Source organism: Hyperolius riggenbachi, chromosome 11 (genome assembly GCF_040937935.1).
Source record: "Hyperolius riggenbachi isolate aHypRig1 chromosome 11, aHypRig1.pri, whole genome shotgun sequence".
In the NCBI taxonomy this organism is placed as follows: Eukaryota; Metazoa; Chordata; class Amphibia; order Anura; family Hyperoliidae; genus Hyperolius; species Hyperolius riggenbachi.
This window is the reverse complement of record NC_090656.1, coordinates 17,630,540-17,651,067: the sequence shown is the minus strand read 5'-3', so window position 1 is coordinate 17,651,067 and position 20,528 is coordinate 17,630,540. Positions and strand designations below refer to the sequence as shown.

Here is a 20,528-nt window from a genome sequence, read left to right as displayed (position 1 = left end):
TTTTAAGCAAAAAGAACATTAAGGCTCGTCTCAATTTTGCTAAAAAACATCTCAATGATTGCCAAGACTTTTGGGAAAATACCTTGTGGACCGACGAGACAAAAGTAGAACTTTTTGGAAGGTGTGTGTCCCGTTACATCTGGCGTAGAAGTAACACAGCATTTCAGCAAAAGAACATCATACCAACAGTAAAATATGGTGGTGGTAGTGTGATGGTCTGGGGTTGTTTTGCTGCTTCAGGACCTGGAAGGCTTGCTGTGATAGATGGAACCATGAATACTACTGTCTACCAAAAAATCCTTAAGGATAATGTTCGGCCATCTGTTCGTCAACACAAGCTGAAGCGATCTTGGGTGCTGCAGCAGGACAATGACCCAAAACACATCAGCAAATCCACCTTTGAATGGCTGAAGAAAAACAAAATGAAGACTTTGGTGTGGCCTAGTCAAAGTCCTGACCTGAATCCTATTGAGATGTTGTGGCATGACCTTAAAAAGGCGGTTCATGCTAGAAAACCCTCAAAGCTGAATTACAACAATTCTGCACAGATGAGTAGGCCAAAATTCCTCCAGAGCGCTGTAAAAGACTCGTTGCAAGTTATCGCAAACGCTTGATTGCCGTTATTGCTGCTAAGGGTGGCCCAACCAGTTATTAGGTTCAGGGGGCAATTTCTTTTTCACACAGGGCCATGTAGGTTTTGAGTTTTTTTCTCACTAAACAATAAAATCCATCATTTAAAACTGCATTTTGTGTTCAATTATGTTATCTTTGACTAATAGTTAACGGTTTTTGATGAGCAGAAACATTTAAGTGTGACAAACATGCAAAAGAATAAGAAATCAGGAAGGGGGCAAATAGTTTTTCCCATCACTGTACATATCAGATATTTAACTCTTTCAGGCAGAGAAAGAAAAAAGAACAGCCTAGTTATTTGTGTGCATGTACATATACCTGTCTATCTCATCATGTCACATGTCACCTCGGGTATCCTTTAAGTGTTTTAAAAATGGTGCAATGTTTGCACGGCTTTTGAAATGGACAAAAGGTGACCACAATAACTCCAGATCACAGGATTTGGTTGTTTTTCACCGCCTGATCTCGGATAACCATAATGACATGTGGCAAATGTCCAGGTGTGTGGTTATTGCTCAATTCAACCCTTTAAAATGCGCCATTAAAACAAAGCCCTGCATTATGTCTTTCTTTTTTCTGTTGTTAAAAAGTGTTCAATAAATAAAGATGTAATTCATACTACAAACTGCGAATTCTGTCTGGAAATGGAAGGGAAGAGCGATACAAGACGGCAAATTCAAATAACATGAACTCGTGCTTTGCCTAACCTGCTCTGAAGAAGCACAAGGTTAGCATAATTCTTGTCCTTGGTGAGAAGAGGGGCAATTTGTGTGCACTTGGACCTGAATATAATTACGTAAACCCTGCCGGGATAAATGTTTATAGTATCTAAGGGAGTGTGGAGTTTATTTTGTCACTGGTGGTTATTATTAATATTTCCTCGGAGTTTGGGAAGGCGGAAATACCGCTGTACCCAATAGCACTCTGGGAAATGTAGGCTTTTGAGAGATGCTGCGGAGCAGTGTATCCGTTTGCATTGGTATTCAACATAAAGGGAATCATTCACGGAGGATGAGGAAGTGAAGATTGAATTATGCACCGCCCCTGTGACATCATAGATCATGTGATAATGAGGAGGATGTATATAGCGTCCCCTCGCTCCGATTGGCAGTAGCCCCTGATGAGTCATTTGACGAAACCGGTTGGGCGTGGCTTAAGGAGCGAGGGACGCTGGATGAGCTCAAAGACCTGTTCTGATATGCGCATTTTTAACGTCTAAATTGTGAGTGCACTACTTTTTAATATTTTTATTAAAGAAGGTTTTACACTATGTTTGGCCTTATTTGAGCCCTAGGAAATATTGCTAACTAAGAAGCAGAAGTTGATGTTACTACAAAAGTGATCGTTGCTGGTCTGTACTGGGTCAGCCTGGCTATGCGGTGAGAGGCTTTATTGATTGTTTGGTGAAGGGCTTTACTGTTTGGTGACGGAGCACTGGGAGCTAGTGTGATACCTGGAAGCACTGGTGCAGTTGTAAGACGTTCTGGCCATACAGAGTTACACTATTGCAGCGTTTTTGTCTCTTTTTTTGAGCGATTAGCAAAACGACATGCGGAGATATCAAGCTACTACTGGCTGGGCCACAAACGAGATTTGCTGATCCTGAGAGGGGCAGCTGACATATCTGGTGAGCGTATACTGAACGTTATACTTCAGGAGAAACGTGGAATCTGTTTTTGCTCAAAGGAACTTTGGGAGAAATTTTATGTGGACTTTCTGTGTCTGGACTCTCTTTTCTGACCCTTAAGGGACATTAGTGAATAGGTTATGTATTTTCTTCACAGCGTATGATGATTAGGAATTTCAGCAACCTGTAGAGCGCCCCTATCATACTATTTAACACATTGAAAGAGTGATACACACACTTTATATAGGAGCGAACCAGGTTTAAGATTACATTGTAGAAAAAAGCGATTAATAGAGGAGCGCACAATTCAGGTTTTTATTTTTGATAAACTTTTTTTTGTAATTGTGTTACAGGACTTGTAGTCAAAACGTAGGGGGCACCTCGCCCTCTATCTTTTGACTATAACACCAAGTATTTAGGGCTGGATCACTCGGACGCTTTCCCGGCGTTTAACGCAACGTTTTTCAGGATCTACCGCCGTGCCATTCCAGTGAATGGGAGCATTCGGGAGAAGCTTTTGCAGGCTTTCATGAAAGCCTGGCAGTAGATACCGGCGTCGTATCTTAGCTCGAAACAACATGCAGCTTTCAGAGGCGATAAACGCCGGGAAACCACCCGCACCGCTAGCCTAGAAGGCTTCCGAACAGCCTTCAAATGCTAGCGTCTAAACGCAGGAGATTGAACGCGGCACCGGGCAAAAACTAGGCAGACGTCTGTCTGAGCCAGCCCTTACAGCGTTGGGTCGCTGGTTCGAATTGGCTTCCCCTTAAAATTGGCCATAGAGAATGATACATTATACACTACACGATACATACATAGACATAAGACTATGGCAGGGATTAGATTATGAGCCCCTCTGAGGGACAGTTAGTGACAAGACAATATACTCTGTACAGCTCTGCGGAAGATGTCGGCATTATATAAATACTAAATAATAACCTCGCTAGTATAGAGTAGTGGGTGTGACAGGTCCAACCCTCCCATACTGGCGTTGCGGATCAGGCGACTGTGACACGGAGACACAAGCTGTGACTGCGCACTTTCTTTCGATGGCGGTTTTATCCTGGTCGGAGATGGCGCTGGGGTCTGCTCGGGAGTCTCCCTTTCAATCATGGGACGGGGACATAACTGTGATGACATGTGGTGAGGAGCAGTGTGACTAAAGGTAGCCATACATCTAGCAATTTGGCTGTACAATCGACCATTCGATTCGATCATATTACAGAATCGAAAGGGAATCGAGTGTGTTCCAGAATTCCCAATTGTTAAAAAGTAGCTGATGATATGTCAAATCGACCAGCTTAGATGATTGAGCAGAATGCAAGATATCGGTCAACCACACTGGAATCAGCTACTCTTCACATGTCATTCGACTGACTGAATCGATTTTTGCATTCAGAGCTTGGAGACACATCGGTCAGATCGAATGTGAATCATATAGGATATCATTTGTAGTGTGTGGGCCACTAGTCCAACTTTCGATCAACCATATTGAAGTCGATTCCTTAAAGAGAATCTGTATTGTTAAAATCACACAAAAGTAAACATACCAGTGCGTTAGGGGACATCTCCTATTACCCTCTGTCACAATGTCGCCGCTCTTTGCCGCATTAAAAGTGGTTAAAAACAGTTTTTAAAAGTTTGTTTATAAACAAACAAAATGGCCACCAAAACAGGAAGTAGGTTGATGTACAGTATGTCCACACATAGAAAATACATCCATACACAAGCAGGCTGTATACACCCTTCCTTTTGAATCTCAAGAGATCATTTGTGTGTTTCTTTCCCCCTGCAGCTATCTTCCACTGAAGTGTCAGGCTGTTTCTTCCTGCAGAGTGCAAACAGCTCTGCCTGTATGTAATTCCTCAGTATGTGAAAGCCCAGCCAGCTCAGAGGAGGATTTATCCAGCTTGTAAAAGATAAGAGAGAAGAGAGAAGCTGCCCTAATCTAAATAATACACAGGCAGTGTGCAGAGAGGGGCCTGGAGGGGGGAGATGCATCACAGAACCACAACACTGAAGAACTTGGCAGCCTTCCAGACACAGGCTGACAAGTCTGACAAGAGAGAGATAAGTTGATTTATTACAGAGACTGTTATAGTAGAAAGTGCTGCAGTAAGCCAGAACACATTAGAATAGCTTTTGGAACTTGTAGGATGATAAAAAACAGGATGCAATTTTTGTTACGGAGTCTCTTTAAAGCCACTATAAAAAATAAATAAATCAGTTTTTACCTTTTATTTCGTTTAAGGGTCATTGCCAGACCTAAAATGCTGCTATCTCGCGGCAGAACGAGGGTTTTATCACCCTCAAATCCTAGGGCAAAAATACACGACTTTCCTGGTCGTGGATTTTGCTGCCCAGAGAGGCAGAGCTTTGAGCTGTAGCTCTGCCTCCAATCGCCTCTCTCAGTGAAAGAAGACAGAGGGGCGCGGAGAGGCAGCGATCAGCGGGGATTGATGCGAGGAGAGGCGGAGCGACAGCCCTAAGCTCTGCCTCAATCAGGAAGCGCTCCCCACAATGTGCCCTGTGAATTTGGGGGTGATAGAACCTTCGTTTGGCCGCGGGATATCGACGGTTTAGGTCTGGTAATGACCCTTAAACGAAATAAAAGGTAAAAACTGATTTTTATAGTGGCTTCAGTCTCACTTTAATAAAGTCGATCGCTTTGGCGACTGAATCAGAATCGCTAGATGTATGGCTAGCTTTATTACCCTACGCTGCCAGTGTGCAATTGGAGCAATCAGATAACCGCAGTTCCCCACCAGGTACTTTCATGTAGGAGAGGTTGATGCAGTTTGAAAGGATTGTTTCATGGATGGTGTGGACTAAACTGGATGATGATGTGATGAATGGCAGGGACGCAACTCAAAAAAGGAGCTCATCACTTCAAAACATCACATTATGTCCACCCAATAAAACTCGCTATGGTTTAACTGATGGTGCCGGCCTTTTCTATGAGTATTTATGGGAGGTGTTAATTACAACAGAGAGAAAATGTGTGCATCAACCAAGTGAACCTGACAAATCTGGCTTTGCAAATTTGGCCTATTGGCTAATCTCGAGACATTGCTCATGCAAATATGCATTTGCTTTCGCATGCCTAAATATGCAGGGTCAAAAACCAAAAACCGCAAAACAATCGCCCTGCGGGAATTAGTTCATGCTACATAGCACTATCCAGGGGCGCCACGAGGAGGCTTCCCATTGCCCCCATACAATATTTTCTTTTCTTTGGAGGCAAGTGGTGAATGGCTTGTTTTAGGAGGTGAGAGCCCTGGAGCGGGCTGTTTGCGCCTGTCCTCCCCTTATGTGTCGCGCCCAGGTTATGCGCATATAGCAGAACGCAATGGACGTTGAGGTAAGTGCCTGTTTTTAATCTTGGGAGGTGTGCGCGGGCGGCTCTTCCCGGCGCTGGCCACGCTGGGGAGATCGCCTGCACCCCCCAGCCTCCACCTCCGGGGTGCCGCTGTGGTTTCCAGGCGGTGAGAGAGCCTGGGACCCCCGCGGCCCCCCGGTTGTATGGGGGCAATGGGAAGCCTCCTCGTGGCGCCCCTGGATAGTGCTATATAGCATGAACTAATTCCCGCAGGGCGATTGTTTTGCGGTTTTTGGTTTTTGACCCTGCATATTTAGGCATGCGAAAGCAAATGCATATTTGCATGAGCAATGTCTCGAGATTAGCCAATAGGCCAAATTTGCAAAGCCAGATTTGTCAGGTTCACTTGGTTGATGCACACATTTTCTCTCTGTTGTAATTAGCATTATTTATGGAAGGTGTCCCTGGAATCCGTTCCTTGAAGATCTCTTTAGGAGATTAGCAGATAACAGAATGCTTATCTAGACGGATGCTGGGCAAGTTTCTTGGATGAAACAACTCTTCTGCCTAAAGCTGTCCTAAAAGTGAACCTGAACTCTTGCACAGGACAGAAGGAAACAGAGAAATGCACCCTGAATGTATTTAGAGTTTAGCCTTTCTTATCTCCCCTCATCTATGACTAAGCACAAGTGTCATTTGAGCTCTCAACTGTGTCAGCTCAGGAAATCTTCTGCCTCGGCAGAGCAGCTAATTTGTAACCACAGGATAACCCTTTGTCTGCTGCCATAAAAGCAGGAAGTAGACACACTGCAGATTTATTGCAGGATTTGTATCAGCTGTAACAAAGAAATGTTTTTCTATAAAAGGTTATTATGCTGTTGTGTAGCTTTTAGAGCAGAGAGGAAGTTCTGAGTTCAGGTCCGTTTAACCGAGTACCTGAAGCGAGAGGTACCGGTATATATGGAGGCTGACACATTTATCTCCTTTTAAACAATACCAGTTGCCTGGCACCCTGTAGATCTCTTTGGCATCAGGAGTGTCTGAATCACCAACCTGAAACAAGCATGAAGCTGATCTAGTCAGATTTTAGTCAGAACAACTGATCTGGATGCTTGTTTAGGATCATAAGGTGCGTACACACGTCTGATTTTATGCCCGATTGTCGTTCAAACAAAAAGTCGTTCAGACTTGTACACACAGACAACAAAACGTTTGAAATGCTAATTACAGCTAATTTACATGTGGTTTGACTGGTCAATGAACTTGATTGAACAATGGAGTAGATTAAATGACCGATCAAACGACTTCGTTTGAAAATCTATTAGGCCCGGTTCACACTTGCGTTTTGATGAAATACTTACCGATGGCACGGGTCCGGTCCGTTCTGAGAACATCCGTTCGCCATCAGGATCCGGTCAGGTCACGTTCAGTTTTCATCCGGATCTTCTTCCGCTCTTCATGCGTCCTGGATCCGTTTCCGGGGGCCTGGAAGGTCTGGAAAAGCGCTGGAGTCCTTCTTGGGGAGAGCCTGCTGTGCGGACATCATCCTCCTCGTCCCGCGGGGCCCTGCGTCTGGATGGTCGGGTCCTTCCCTGTCCTCCGCTGTGTTCTGGGGTGACTGTGGAGAGGCTGGGGGCTGTCCGGCGCTGGGTACATCCACATGGCCGCCTGCACCATAGAGAACAAGACAGGAAGTGGGGTAGGACGTCCGGCTTACATCCAGAAGGGTGTTGTGCACTTCCGTTTCCCCTCAGTTCCTGTTGTGCTGGATTTCTTGTCTGGATCCGGTCCGGCGGCAGTGGACGGAGGACCGGTCCGGAAAATTGGAGCAGGTTGGAAAATTCCAGACCGCATCCGGAAGAACGGACGAGTGCGCACGGGTCTGTTGATTAACAATGGACCCTTAATCGTCCGTTCCGTTAGCGGACCTTGCGGTCCGGCTGCAGTCCGCAAAACAACGCCAATGTGAACTGGGCCTTAGTGTCAAACTAATAAACTTTCAAACAGCAAGTTGTTTGTACACATGTACGGACCTAACCGCCATCTCAACGACAGTCCACGGATCCGCCAAGCGGATCAGTCAAAACTGCTGCTATCAGTCTAACGATCGTTCGTACACATGCCAAACTGTCGTCCAAACGTCCAGTTTGAACAAGTCGTTCAGAAATATCAGGCGTGTGTATGTACCTTAAGACTTCACATACAAGAAATAAAAGGATCAAGACGACAGCCAGGCAACTTACATGGTTTAAAAAAAAAAAGGTAATAAACAGGTCAGCCTCCATACCCCTCTCACCTCAGGTTTCCTGTAAGTAGCATTACCAGGTATCTGGAAGGAAATTCCCGCCACCAGGCTGAGGTTCCATGGACTCTTTCAGGTAACGTTAGGGAAAAGTTAGATCTCCAAACGTGCTTGATTTTCCCAGGCTTAAAGCTCACCTGTCACGTAAACAACCCCGCTGGTGAGAACCTCCCGGTTCAGGTGTGCGACCCGCGTGGGCAGGTTCTTGCCTTCAGTCCTTTGAGAGACCATAGGGGAGCTCCGGCCTGGCTGCCATGATGGCGTCTGCTCTTTCTCCAGTGTGATTTCTGATTTTTTCTCCTCTTCTTCAGCCTGTTCTGTAAAACAAGCAAGAAAAGTGAACATCATTCAAAAAAGCTCCACATCTTCTATCAGTTCCTAAATAGAATTCTAAATGTTACATATAGCCAATGTAGTGAGCGAAGGATCTATGAATTAGTGCTGTAAGCATTTTTCTTTCCGTTGCATAAATAAAAAGTGTTAACTGTATAAAAAAAAAAAAACACAACTGAGGCTTTCAAACAGCCATATGATGGTAAACGTCAATCGTTTATAACTAGGGATGGAGAACAAGAGGCAAATATTCAGGTTGATGTAAATTTATGCAGTTTGAAATTGGTCTAAACCAAACAATGGATTATTTCCCTTTACCAAGCTGCAGCCATTTGCATAAGGTTGCATTTCCACTTGTGCGGTGCGAATCGCCACGGTAAAAAATTTGCATGCGGATGCGAAATTCGCATGCTGGTCCATGCGAATTTTCATGCAAATTCGCACGCGAATTCGCATGGATGATGATGTATGCGAATTTAACCATGGCACTGCTGGTGTGCTTTTCCATTGTTTCTATGCGAATTCGCATGAAAATTCGCATACCCAAACCTCATGCGAATTTCCTATTAAATACATTGTATGCGATTCGCATAGCGGTATGCGGTATGCGAATTCTGATGGCTCTGCCATGCGAATTTTTTCTGCACAGAAAAACGCAAAGGAATCCTGACAAGTGGAAACAGTCCCATTCACTTGTATTGCTATGCGAATTTGCATGCGAAAAACGCATGCGAATTCGCGATAGTGGAAATGAGCCCTAAAAGTTGCATCAACTCAGAATGATTTGAATCTCACTGAGCATTCGTAGGTATAATGCCCACATTTGAGGTGCTTTCATCTTTTGTTGTTCCCGATTGAACCTTGAGGCCGGTGTCACGCGGTGAATCTGCGGTTTGTAGTGCGGCCCGGGGATTACTGCATTAGTACGTATTAATCCCTGTCTGGCAGCAGGCCAAGCAGGAAGTGACAATAACTTCCTGTGACGGAATTGTTGACGTGCGTGAAAGTGTATTGCTAAAATACGCTTCTGCGCATACACAACGCGTAAAACTTGCGGCGGTCGTTTTAAAACCCATGCGTCTCCATTGACTTACATGACTTCAGGCCCGCCGCACAGGTCACAGGGTATCGTAGGTATACGCTCGCGTTAGATTAGCTACTTCCGCTGTGTGTAGTGTGATCTGCCCCACAGACTTTCATTGTCCTAGCGTTAAGGTGGCCACACACCATACAATATTTTTTTTATTTTGATTCAATTCGAACATTCCGATCTAATTTTCCGACTGATCGGAAGTTACAATCAGAATATTCAATATACCACACACACATTTTCGAGATTGCCAAAATTTTGGGATTAAAGATCGTAAAGTTTGAAAAAATTGGTTGATTAGATAAATCAGGAGAAAAAGTGAATAAATAAAGTTTGGTATGTACTGGTTAGTTATATGCATTGTTTTCTGGTTGAATACAATTTCACATTCCATCACACACCACACAATTCTTGAGAAAATTGGTCTGAATTTTCTAAGATGTCCAATCTAAAAAAAAAATTGGAAATTTGATCGGATTTCTCGATTGAAAACAAATAATCGTTTTTATTGAATTGTTGTAAAACTGGATCTTTTAATTGTGTGTGGCCACCTTTAAAGGGATACTTAAGTCAAAATCAAAAAATGATTTTTGCTCACCTGGGGCATCCCTCAGCCCCCTGAAGCTGTATGGTGCCCTCGCAGCCCCGCTCCGATCGTCCTGTCCCCGCCGGCGGCTACTTCCGGTTCGGCGACAGCCGCCGACAGGCTGGGAACGGGAGTGATTCTCCGCGTTCCCAGCCGCTATATCAACCTCTATGCAGCAAAAGCATATATGTTATACGCTATAGCAGCATAGAGGGTGATATATCGGCTGGGAACGCTGAGAATCACTCCCAGCCTGACGGCGACTGTCGCCGAACCCGGAAGTTGCCGCCGGCGGGGAAAGGAGGATCGGAGCGAGGCTGCGAGGGCACCATACAGCTTCAGGGGGCGGAGGGATGCCCCAGGTGAGTAAATATTTTTTGATTTTGACTTAAAGGGAACCTGAACTGAGTAAAATTATTTAAAATAAACACATGATGTAGCTGCAAATGAATATTACATACATTGCTCGACGTCAGTTCCTCTCAGAAGCTCACCATTTTCTTCTTACAGTGATCCCTTCCAGTTCTGACAACATTTTGTCAGAACAGCGATATATCAGTTGCTGTCAGTTACAACTTAATGTGCAAGGTAATGTCCATGTTTCCCTATGGCTCAAGTGGGAGATATAACAGTTTTACAGTGTGCTGACCAGGAAGCTTTTATGGGGTAATGGCCATTTTCAAAATGGAGGACAGAGAATTCCATCAATCACAGTGGACAAACAGGACTCAGGAGAGGAGAAAGAGATTGAGGAGCAAATTGATTATCTACATGGGAGGTAAGTATGACCTGGGTATGTTTATTTTCACTTTTTGTTTTCAGTTCAGGTTCTCTTTAAGTATTCCTTTAAGCTGCGGTAAAATGCCTCAGCGTGCCAATGTGAAAGGCCCCTCAGCCTACACTGGCAGATGTACAACGCTGATGGCATGGGCACAAGATGGCCGCCCCGTGAATGACCCATTTCCCAGAGGTTATTCACAATAGGATACAGCGACACCATCACAAAGCCGGCAATAAAAGCCAGGCTCTGAGCAATGCGAGACGTAATGAACGCCTTCCTTACACAGCTATAAAAGTTCAGTCAGAAATTTACACCGCAGCTTATTTATCACCCGGAACCTGGAGCTGAGCGAGTTTACACTTCTTATCATAAAGCGGCCTGGTTATTTACCCGGCTGGGGCAATGTCAGATCTCACAGCCATTGATCGCTGCCAGACGGGGCCGACATCACCCAGCGAAAGCAAACACGCTTGTTTAATCCGAGCAGGACATTTTCTGCTAGATAAACTTTTCCTTTATGAGTAATACAGAGAATGAGGACGATTTTTATTGGAAATTTTTCTTTATTTATAGTTGGCACGTGGACAAGGAGTCGGGTGACTTACAGGGTTATAAAGTGTTGTACGTATAAGTGTAAAACTTTTGGGCACGTATTGTAATGGTGATTTGGGGTGCGCACATTTGGTGCAAAAATAAGCCAGTGGAGTCACCCCTGGAACAAGCATGCAGCCAACTGAGTCAAACCTGGAACAAGCATGCAGCCAGTGGAGTTAAACATGGAACAGAGATGCAGCCTGTGGCATTACATACAAAGCAAGTATGCAGCCAGTAAAGACCCCTCTGGAACAAGCATGCAGCCAGAGGAGTCCCCTCTGGAACAAGCATGCAGCCAGAGGAGTCCCATCTGAAAAAAGCACGCAAACAGTGGAGTCCCCTCTGGAACAAGCATGCAGACAGTGGAATTAAACACGGAACAAGAGTGCAGTCAGTAGTCACACACCAAGCAAGTATGCAGCTAGCAGAGTCCCCTTTGGAACAAGCATGCAGCCAGTGGAGACCTTCCTGGAACAAGCTTGCAGCGAGTAGAATTACCCCTGGAACAAGCATGCAGCCAGCGGATACCCTCCTGGAACAAGCTTGCAGTGAGTGGAATCACACCTGGAACAAGCAGGCAGCCAGCGGATACCCTCCTGGAACAAGCTTGCAGTGAGTGGAATCACACCTGGAACAAGCAGGCAGTCAGCGGACACCCTCCTGGAACAAGCTTGCAGCCAGTAAAATCAATCCTGGAACAAGCATGCAGCCAGTGGAGCCACACCCGGAACAAGCATGCAGCCAGCAGAGCCACACCCGGAACAAGCATGCAGCCAGCAGAGTCACACCCGGAACAAGCATGCAGCCAGCAGAGTCACACCCGGAACAAGCATGCAGCCAGCAGAGTCACACCCGGAACAAGCATGCAGCCAGAGTCAAACCCGGAACAAGCATGCAGCCAGCAGAGCCACACCCGGAACAAGCATGCAGCCAGCAGTCACACCTGGAACAAGCATGCAGCCAGCAGAGTCACACCCGGAACAAGCATGCAGCCAGCAGAGTCACACCCGGAACAAGCATGCAGCCAGCAGAGTCACACCCGGAACAAGCATGCAGCCAGCAGAGTCAAACCCGGAACAAGCATGCAGCCAGCAGAGCCACACCCGGAACAAGCATGCAGCCAGCAGTCACACCTGGAACAAGCATGCAGATGGGGAAGTCACACTTCGAACAAGCATGTAGCCAGCGGAGTCACACCTGGAACAAGCATGCAGCCAGTGGATTCACACCTGGAACAAGCATGTAGCCAGCAGAGTCACACCTGGAACAAGCATGCAGCCAGTAGAGTCACACCCGGAACAAGCATGCAGCCAGCAGAGTCACACCAGGAAAGAGCATGCAGCCGGCAGAGTCACACCCGGAACAAGCATGCAGCCCGCAGAGTCACACCCGTAACAAGCATGCAGCCAGCGGAGTCACACCTGGAACAAGCATGCAGCTGGGGGAGTCGCACTTCGAAACAAGCATGCAGCCAGCAGAGTCACACCTGGGACAAGCATGCAGCCAGGGGAGTTACGTCTGGAACAAGCATGCAGCCAGCGGAGGCACACCTGGAACAAGCATGCAGCCAGTGGAGTCAAACCTGGAACAAGCACGCAGCCAGCGGAGTAACACCTGGAACAAGCATGCAGCTAGCGGAGTCACACCTGGAACAAGCATGCAGCCAGCGGAGTAACACCTGGAACAAGCATGCAGCTAGCGGAGTCACACCAGGAACAAGCATGCAGCCAGGGGAGTTACGCCTGGGACAAGCATTCAGCCAGCGGATTCACACCTAGAACAAGCATGCAGCCAGTAGAGTCACACCTGGAACAAGCATGCAGCCCAGTGGAGTCACACCTGGAACAAGCATGCAACCAGTAGAGTCACACCTGGAACAAGCATGCAGCCAGCAGAGTCACACCTGGAACAAGCATGCAACCAGTAGAGTCACACCTGGAACAAGCATGCAACCAGCAGAGTCACACCTGGAACACGCATGCAACCAGTAGAATCACACCTGGAACAAGCATGCAACCAGTAGAATCACACCCGGAACAAGCATGCAACCAGTAGTCACACCTGGAACAAGCATGCAGCCAGCAGAGTCACACCTGGGACAAGCATGCAGCCAGGGGAGTCACACCTGGAACAAGCATGCAGCCAGGAGAGTCAAACCTGGGACAAGCATGCAGCCAGCAGAGTCACACCTGGGACAAGCATGCAGCCAGCAGAGTCACACCTGGAACAAGCATGCAACCATGGGAGTCACACCTGGGACAAGCATGCAACCACGGGAGTCACACCTGGAACAAGCATGCAGCCAGGGGAGTCACACCTGGAACAAGCATGCAGCCAGGAGAGTCACACCTGGGACAAGCATGCAGCCAGCAGAGTCACACCTGGAACAAGCATGCAACCACGGGAGTCACACCTGGGACAAGCATGCAACCACGGGAGTCACACCTGGGACAAGCATGCAACCACGGGAGTCACACCTGGGACAAGCATGCAGCCAGGGGAGTCACACCTGGGACAAGCATGCAGCCAGGGGAGTCACACCTGGGACAAGCATGCAGCCAGCAGTCACACCTGGAACAAGCATGCAGCCAGCAGAGTCACACCTGGGACAAGCATGCAGCCATAGGAGTCACACCTGGGACAAGCATGCAGCCAGCAGAGTCACACCTGGAACAAGCATGCAGCCAGCAGAGTCACACCTGGAGCAAGCATGCAGCCAGCAGAGTCACACCTGGAACAAGCATGCAGCCAGCGGAGTCACACCTGGGACAAGCATGCAGCCAGCAGAGTCACACCTGGAACAAGCATGCAGCCAGCAGAGTCACACCTGGAACAAGCATGCAGCCAGCAGAGTCACACCTGGAACAAGCATGCAGCCAGTGGAGTCACACCTGGAACAAGCATGCAGCTAGCAGAGTCACACCTGGAACAAGCATGCAGCCAGTATAGTTACACGTGGCAGGGCAGCAATACTTTTCTCAGGATAAATTAAGCAATGTTGGCCCCTAATGCCCTCCCAGTTCAAGCTTATTTTATTAGTAAAAAAAACAAAAAAATCAAATTATCTTAAACGGAATCCGTTTAACAGTTCTCACACAGAAAAGCAGTGAAATGAAACAGAATGCTGAATACGGAGCAGAAGGATGGGTGACACATGGCAGGACAATGCTGGGATTGGGGACAGCCTCTCCCATTAGGTGACACATAGAACCCACAGCCATGTGACCAGGGAGTGACTCATTCCCAGCCTGTGCTGAGCTCCCCTTCCATAATATTCTCCGTACCGCACAGTGTATGGGAAGCCCCGCCTGGGAGATCAGCAGAGAGCGGTACGGATCCCATTTATTGGAGTTACCATTACAAACCTCCGTTCAGTGTTTCTTTACATGTATTCAATATATAAATTACTGTGAATTAATAATGCATAGCACATTTCCAAACAAAAAAGGCTGCACTTTTCATGAACTCTCTCTCACCTATCTATTGTACAACGCAGCGTACAACGACGACAAATAACATCTCTAAAGCGCTTTTCTCCCGTAGGACTCAAAGCGCATGGCCCAGACCAATAACCGGAGGATTGGTTAATTGTGGTACAGAAGAAGAACTCTACCGTCCGGAAATGCCAGGCTAAACAGGTGGCTTTTCAGTCTGGATTTGAATAACTCCAGGGAAGGGGCTGTCTTTAATGGGTGTGGTAGGGAGTTCCAAAGGGTAGGGGCAGCATGACAAAAAGCTCTGGTGTAATAGGTTAAGCGTCGTAAACATGTGCTCCTGTGGGCATCAGGAACGAACGACGGGTCAGCCGATAATAGTTTTTAACAAATGTCCCAACAACAATGAAAGGCAGCATACATTGTTCATGAAGACGGATTCATCTTGGTGGATTGGTTTGGATGATAAATAGCTGTTCTAAAGTACCGTAGTCTAGAATATGGGGTCAGGGGAGGGAGAAATAATACCTAGAGCAACCCAATTAGAAGATGTTACATTTTCTTTACATCTTTTTAATTCTAATTTGTTACTCCAGACAGCTCTACGTCTGCCACAGCTTCCCTGGTCCTTCTCTTGATAATGCTTTGTTCACAGCGATTGCAAGCGCTGAGCGTTTTTGAGTGCAATTTTTTCCAGAGATTCCTGGTGTTTTCTGAGCATTGGGCGATTCTGTGTAAGCGCTTTTGATGAGCGATTGAGATTTTCACTTCTTGATGTCAGTTAGGAAGTGAACTCTTTGACCCAGGACGATTTATAAAATCAACAGCACTTTAAAAAATACGCAGACACTCATAGGGTTAACAAACCCTTAGGCCTCATTCCCACAGGACTGGTTTACTAGCGATTTAAGCAGCTTTTTTCAATTGCTGGCGATCACTAACATTTTGAAAAGTGCTACAGCAATGTAATGTGTATGGCAGCGTTCACACTTAGCGATCGCCATCAGTTTGCCGAAATCAAAGAAACAGTGCATGCAGCACTTTAACAATTTTGGAGCGATTGCTTTTCAGGCCTCTTTCACACCGGTAATTGAAAACCGCTAGCAAAATCGCTAGTGTTTTGCAAAGTGATTTTCCAGCAATTTTTCACTGTACAGAATTTTGGAGCGATTGTGTTTTGCAATTCTACAATCGCTAAAAAAGGCTGCATGCATGTCTTTTTGGATTTCGGCAAATCGATGGCGATCGCTAAGTCTGAACGCTGCCGTGCACATTATATTGCGGTAGCGCTTTTCAAACCGCTAGCGGCGATGAAATGGGCGTGGTCATGACATCATGTGGGCAGGGCTAACTGTAATGTAGTTGCACCAGCTAATGTAGTTACATAAAAAAAAATATGAAGTACATGCACATCATGACAGACAGCGTTTCACCAGTAAATGCACATGAGAGACAGCTTTTCACCAGTTAATGCTCATAATGACAGACAACGTTACCCCAGTAAATGCACATAAGAGACAGCGTTACCCCAGTAAATGCACGCAAGACAGCGTTACCCCAGTAAATGCACGCAAGACAGCGTTACCCCAGTAAATGCACATAAGACAGCGTTACCCCAGTAAAAGCACGTAAGACACCGTTACCCCAGTAAATGCACGTAAGACAGCGTTACCCCAGTAAATGCACGTAAAACAGCGTTACCCCAGTAAATGCACGTAAGACAGCATTACCCCAGTAAATGCACGTAAGACAGCGTTACCCCAGTAAATGCACGTAAGACAGCGTTACCCCAGTAAATGCACATAAGAGACAGCTTTTCACCAGTTAATGCTCATAATGACAGACAGCGTTAACCCAGTAAATGCACATAAGAGAAAGCGTTATCCCAGTAAATGCACATAAGACAGCGTTACCCCAGTAAATGCACATAAGACAGCGTTACCCAGTAAATGCACGTAAGACAGCGTTACCCCAGTAAATGCACGTAAGACAGTGTTACCCCAGTAAATGCACGTAAGACAGCGTTACCCCAGTAAATGCACATAAGACAGCGTTACCCCAATAAATGCACATAAGAGACAGCGTTACCCCAGTAAATGCACATAAGACAGCGTTACCTCAGTAAATGCACGTAAGACAGCGTTACCCCAATAAATGCACATAAGAGACAGCGTTACCCCAGTAAATGCACATAAGACAGCGTTACCTCAGTAAATACACATAAGACAGCGTTACCCCAATAAATGCACATAAAAGAAAGCGTTACCCCAGTAAATGCACGTAAGACAGCGTTACCCCAGTAAATGCACATAAGAGACAGCGTTACCCCAGTAAATGCAGGCAAGACAGCGTTACCCCAGTAAATGCACGCAAGACAGCGTTACCCCAGTAAATGCACGTAAGACAGCGTTACCCCAGTAAATGAACGCAAGACAGCATTACCCCAGTAAATGCACGTAAGACAGCGTTACCCCAGTAAATGCACGCAAGACAGCGTTACCCCAGTAAATGCACGTAAGACAGCGTTACCCCAGTAAATGCACATAAAGTTCTACCTGGTCAGGAGGGTGGGGGGACTATTTGCAGAGGCTGGGAGGGGAACCCCATCATTCCCTCACCTCAGCGTACGGGGGGTACTTTTATGTACGGTGCCGAGCGGGAGATACAGCTATAGTTTCCGGGCTGCAGCAGACACTAGAGCTCCAGCCGCCTGGTCCACTCCTGTCTCCTCCTCAGCAATACCGCTCTGCACTACTTCCTGATTCAGTGCGTGCAGAGCGGTATTGCTGAGGAGGAGACAGAAGTGGACCAGGCGACTGAAGCTCTAGTGTCTGCTTCAGCCCGGAAACTATAGCTGTATCTCCCGATCGGCGCCGCGCGTAAAAGGACCTCCTCCTGTTATCCTTCCCTGAGGTGAGGGAATGATAAGTGTCTCGCCCCACGCTAGAGTCAGCCCTTAATTCAGGGGGGGCTTTTCGGAGGGGCTTACAGTTTCTCTGCTGGGGCTTCAGCCCCGGCAAGCCCCAGTGTAGCGCCGCCACTGCTTATAACGTACAGCACGCAGCACTTTGTAACGCAGCACGTCAAGTTAATGTAACGCAGCGTGGGCACTGTGAAGTGTGAACAGCCCATTGACTTTTAATTACTGTGCGGTGGGCTGCGTTACAGCCTGCACTAACGTGCGCCTGTAACGTCTAACTGTGAAAGCAGCCATAAGACCATGCCTCCTGCAAAATAAATGCAGGGTTCCTTGAGGTCAAAAAAGTGGTTTTCAGGGATCCAAAAGCTATTTGTAGAGTTCCTCCAGGGTAAAGAGATTGAGAAAGGCTGCAGTAGAGCGTTGTACCGTGATAGCCATCGACAAAAGCAGGAAGTTTTGATTTAGGATGATCCCATTTATTGGCCAACTTAGAAGAAAAGCAGTAAGGGCCCATTCCCCAATGCTGGGAATACGCGGCTCTATTCTGAGCTGATAAGATGGCTCGATAGATAATTTACGACATGTCCGATCACCGTTCAATCGTTTTGCCGCTCGATTCACCATTGAAGTTAATTGAAAAAAAGATAAGAAAAACGAGAGGAAGATGAGAAATTTGAGCGGGCAAAACGATCGGGCGCAGAATCGAGCGCCAGAACCAACAACCCGTGTATTTCCTCGCTTTGCGCAGGTGATTTTACCGCGATTAGCATGATAAATATCGCTGTACACTTCCATGATTCCAGACTATTGCGATCAGCACTTGTAAAAGCACTGTACCGCGATCGCTCGAGAATTGCGGCAAAATGCTGCAGGTAACGAGTTTGATGCTAATCGCGGAAACACCTGCATTGTCGGCGACAATCACGGCAGTGAGATCACTGCCCTATAGTTACTATTGTGCTACCGCTTTGGCGATTAGCGGGAATCCCCCGCTAATCACCCTAGTGAGAACGGGCCCTATGCTTTCGGCTATGAAGCCTTCGTCAGACTGATTCCTGTTTATTGGCAAACTATAGAACGCAGCTTAAATGGTATCATCCGGATTCAAAACTTCTTGCTTCTCTTTGTGTGAAAGAAGTGTCAGGTTTATGTCAGGAACTTGCGCCTGTCACTTTCTGTTTTGATGAAGGCAAAGTTCTGTTTTTTCTGTAGTATTTTAGAGAGTTTTCCCCAGCGGTGACCTGCGTGCTGCCACATAGCGGGAGCAGAGAGGATTCTGGGAGTGATTACCCATCAGGACACAGACAGGCAGGGATCAGATAACAGCTTAGGCACTGATGTGAGGCCAGGCAGGATCCCCCACAGCTGGAGACATCGCCAGCTAACAATAAAACAGAGAAACCCCCCAAGGCTGCGTCTCTCCCCCTCCCCGGCTTCTAAATGAACTCAATGAATTTTCCATGCGGCCTGCTGGATGGGATAACTGCAGGCGGCCGTGCAGAGTCCGCAGGGTGCAAGGTGGAATTTTCATCAAGGCTACATTTGCCATTTCCCCTCATGTATCCTTGTTCAGCTTCATCGCAGGCCACAACACAGGGCTGGTCCCTGCAGCCAAGGCACCTCACCCCCTCCAGCTGCAGCTTAAAGGGAACCTTAACTGAGAGTGATATGGAGGTTTCCTTTTAAGCAATACCAGTTGCTTGTCAGTCCTGCTATTCTCTTTGGCTGCAGCAGTGGCTGAATCACACACCTGAAACAAGCATGCAGCTAATCCAGTCTGACTTCAGTCAGAGGACCTGATCTCCATGCTTGTTCAGGGGCTGTGGCTAAAAGTATTAGAGACACAGGATCAGCAGGAGAGTCAGGCAACCGGTATTATTTTAAAAGGAAAAATCGATATCCTTCTCGGTTTAGGTTCCCTTTAAAGTGGATTAAGTATAACAAAAGAAAAAAAAAAAAAAGTTTAATTTACCTGGGGCTTCTGCCAGCACTCTGTGCCCGCGTCGTTACCAAACGGTCCTCCAGTCCCCCAGCACGGACCTGTTTCCCCTGCGCCTGCGCGGCCCGCAACCATCCTCGTTCACCCTCCCGTCGCTGGAAGCGTCCAGCGCAGGCTCAGAGGATGGCGACTGAAGACTGCAAAACTAAGCCGCGTCGGGGGACCAGTGAACCGTTTGGTAACCATGCAGGCACAGGGCGGCTGTATGGGGCTGGCAGAAGCCCCAGGTAAGTGCAACTTTTTAAGTACTTCAGGTTTCCTTTAACCACTTCTGCCTTCAGTGCGTCAATATAAAACGGTTAGCACTGTAGAGCTAGGCCTGCATGTATTCTTTTTTTACGTTGATCAAAATTAATCAGATCAGGGCCGGCCTCTGGTTTCACAACGTCCCGAGCAGAACTACACTTTGGTGCTTCCCCACCTAGATTTTGACTGCCTCTGTCCATGAAGGAAGCAATGCTGCTACCGAGAACAATGTGTTTTCTGCAGTAAGGCAAGTGTTAGGTTGCCAGGTATTCCCCTAGATATTAGTATTAGATAGCGAGATGCACCCAGAGTATTAGGTAGCCCCTCCCAATATAGGCAGCCAGGTGTTCCTGCATAATTATAGAGCCCTCTCCAGTGTTGGTAGCCAGATGTGCTCCCAGTACTCCAGTATAAGGAAGCCCCCTAGATAGAAGATATGCCCCCTCTCTGTATAAGTGTAGGTAGTTACCTGTAGAGGTGTCTCAGTTTTAAGTAGCCCATCCCCTTCCCCCGTATAGGTAGCAAGATGTGCACCAGTATTAAGTACCCCCCCCCCCCCCCCTACACCCGGAATAGGAAGCCAAATGTGCCCCAGTATTAAATAGCCCCAACCCCCCTTCCCCCCCCAGTATAGGTAGCCAGTTGGGACCACAGTATGAAAGGC

General features: G+C 47.0%; 1 protein-coding gene across 2 annotated transcripts in view; it reads right to left on the bottom strand.

Annotated features, from left to right (window-relative positions):
- Window positions 1-20,528, bottom strand: part of PLEKHG4 (pleckstrin homology and RhoGEF domain containing G4) — a 202,385-nt gene that overhangs the window by 107,643 nt on the left and 74,214 nt on the right. For both annotated transcript variants that reach the window (XM_068260278.1, XM_068260277.1), the window contains exon 4: window positions 8,019-8,198. In XM_068260278.1, the coding sequence (XP_068116379.1) occupies window positions 8,019-8,198 (180 nt within the window). The remainder of the gene's footprint in view (window positions 1-8,018; window positions 8,199-20,528) is intronic.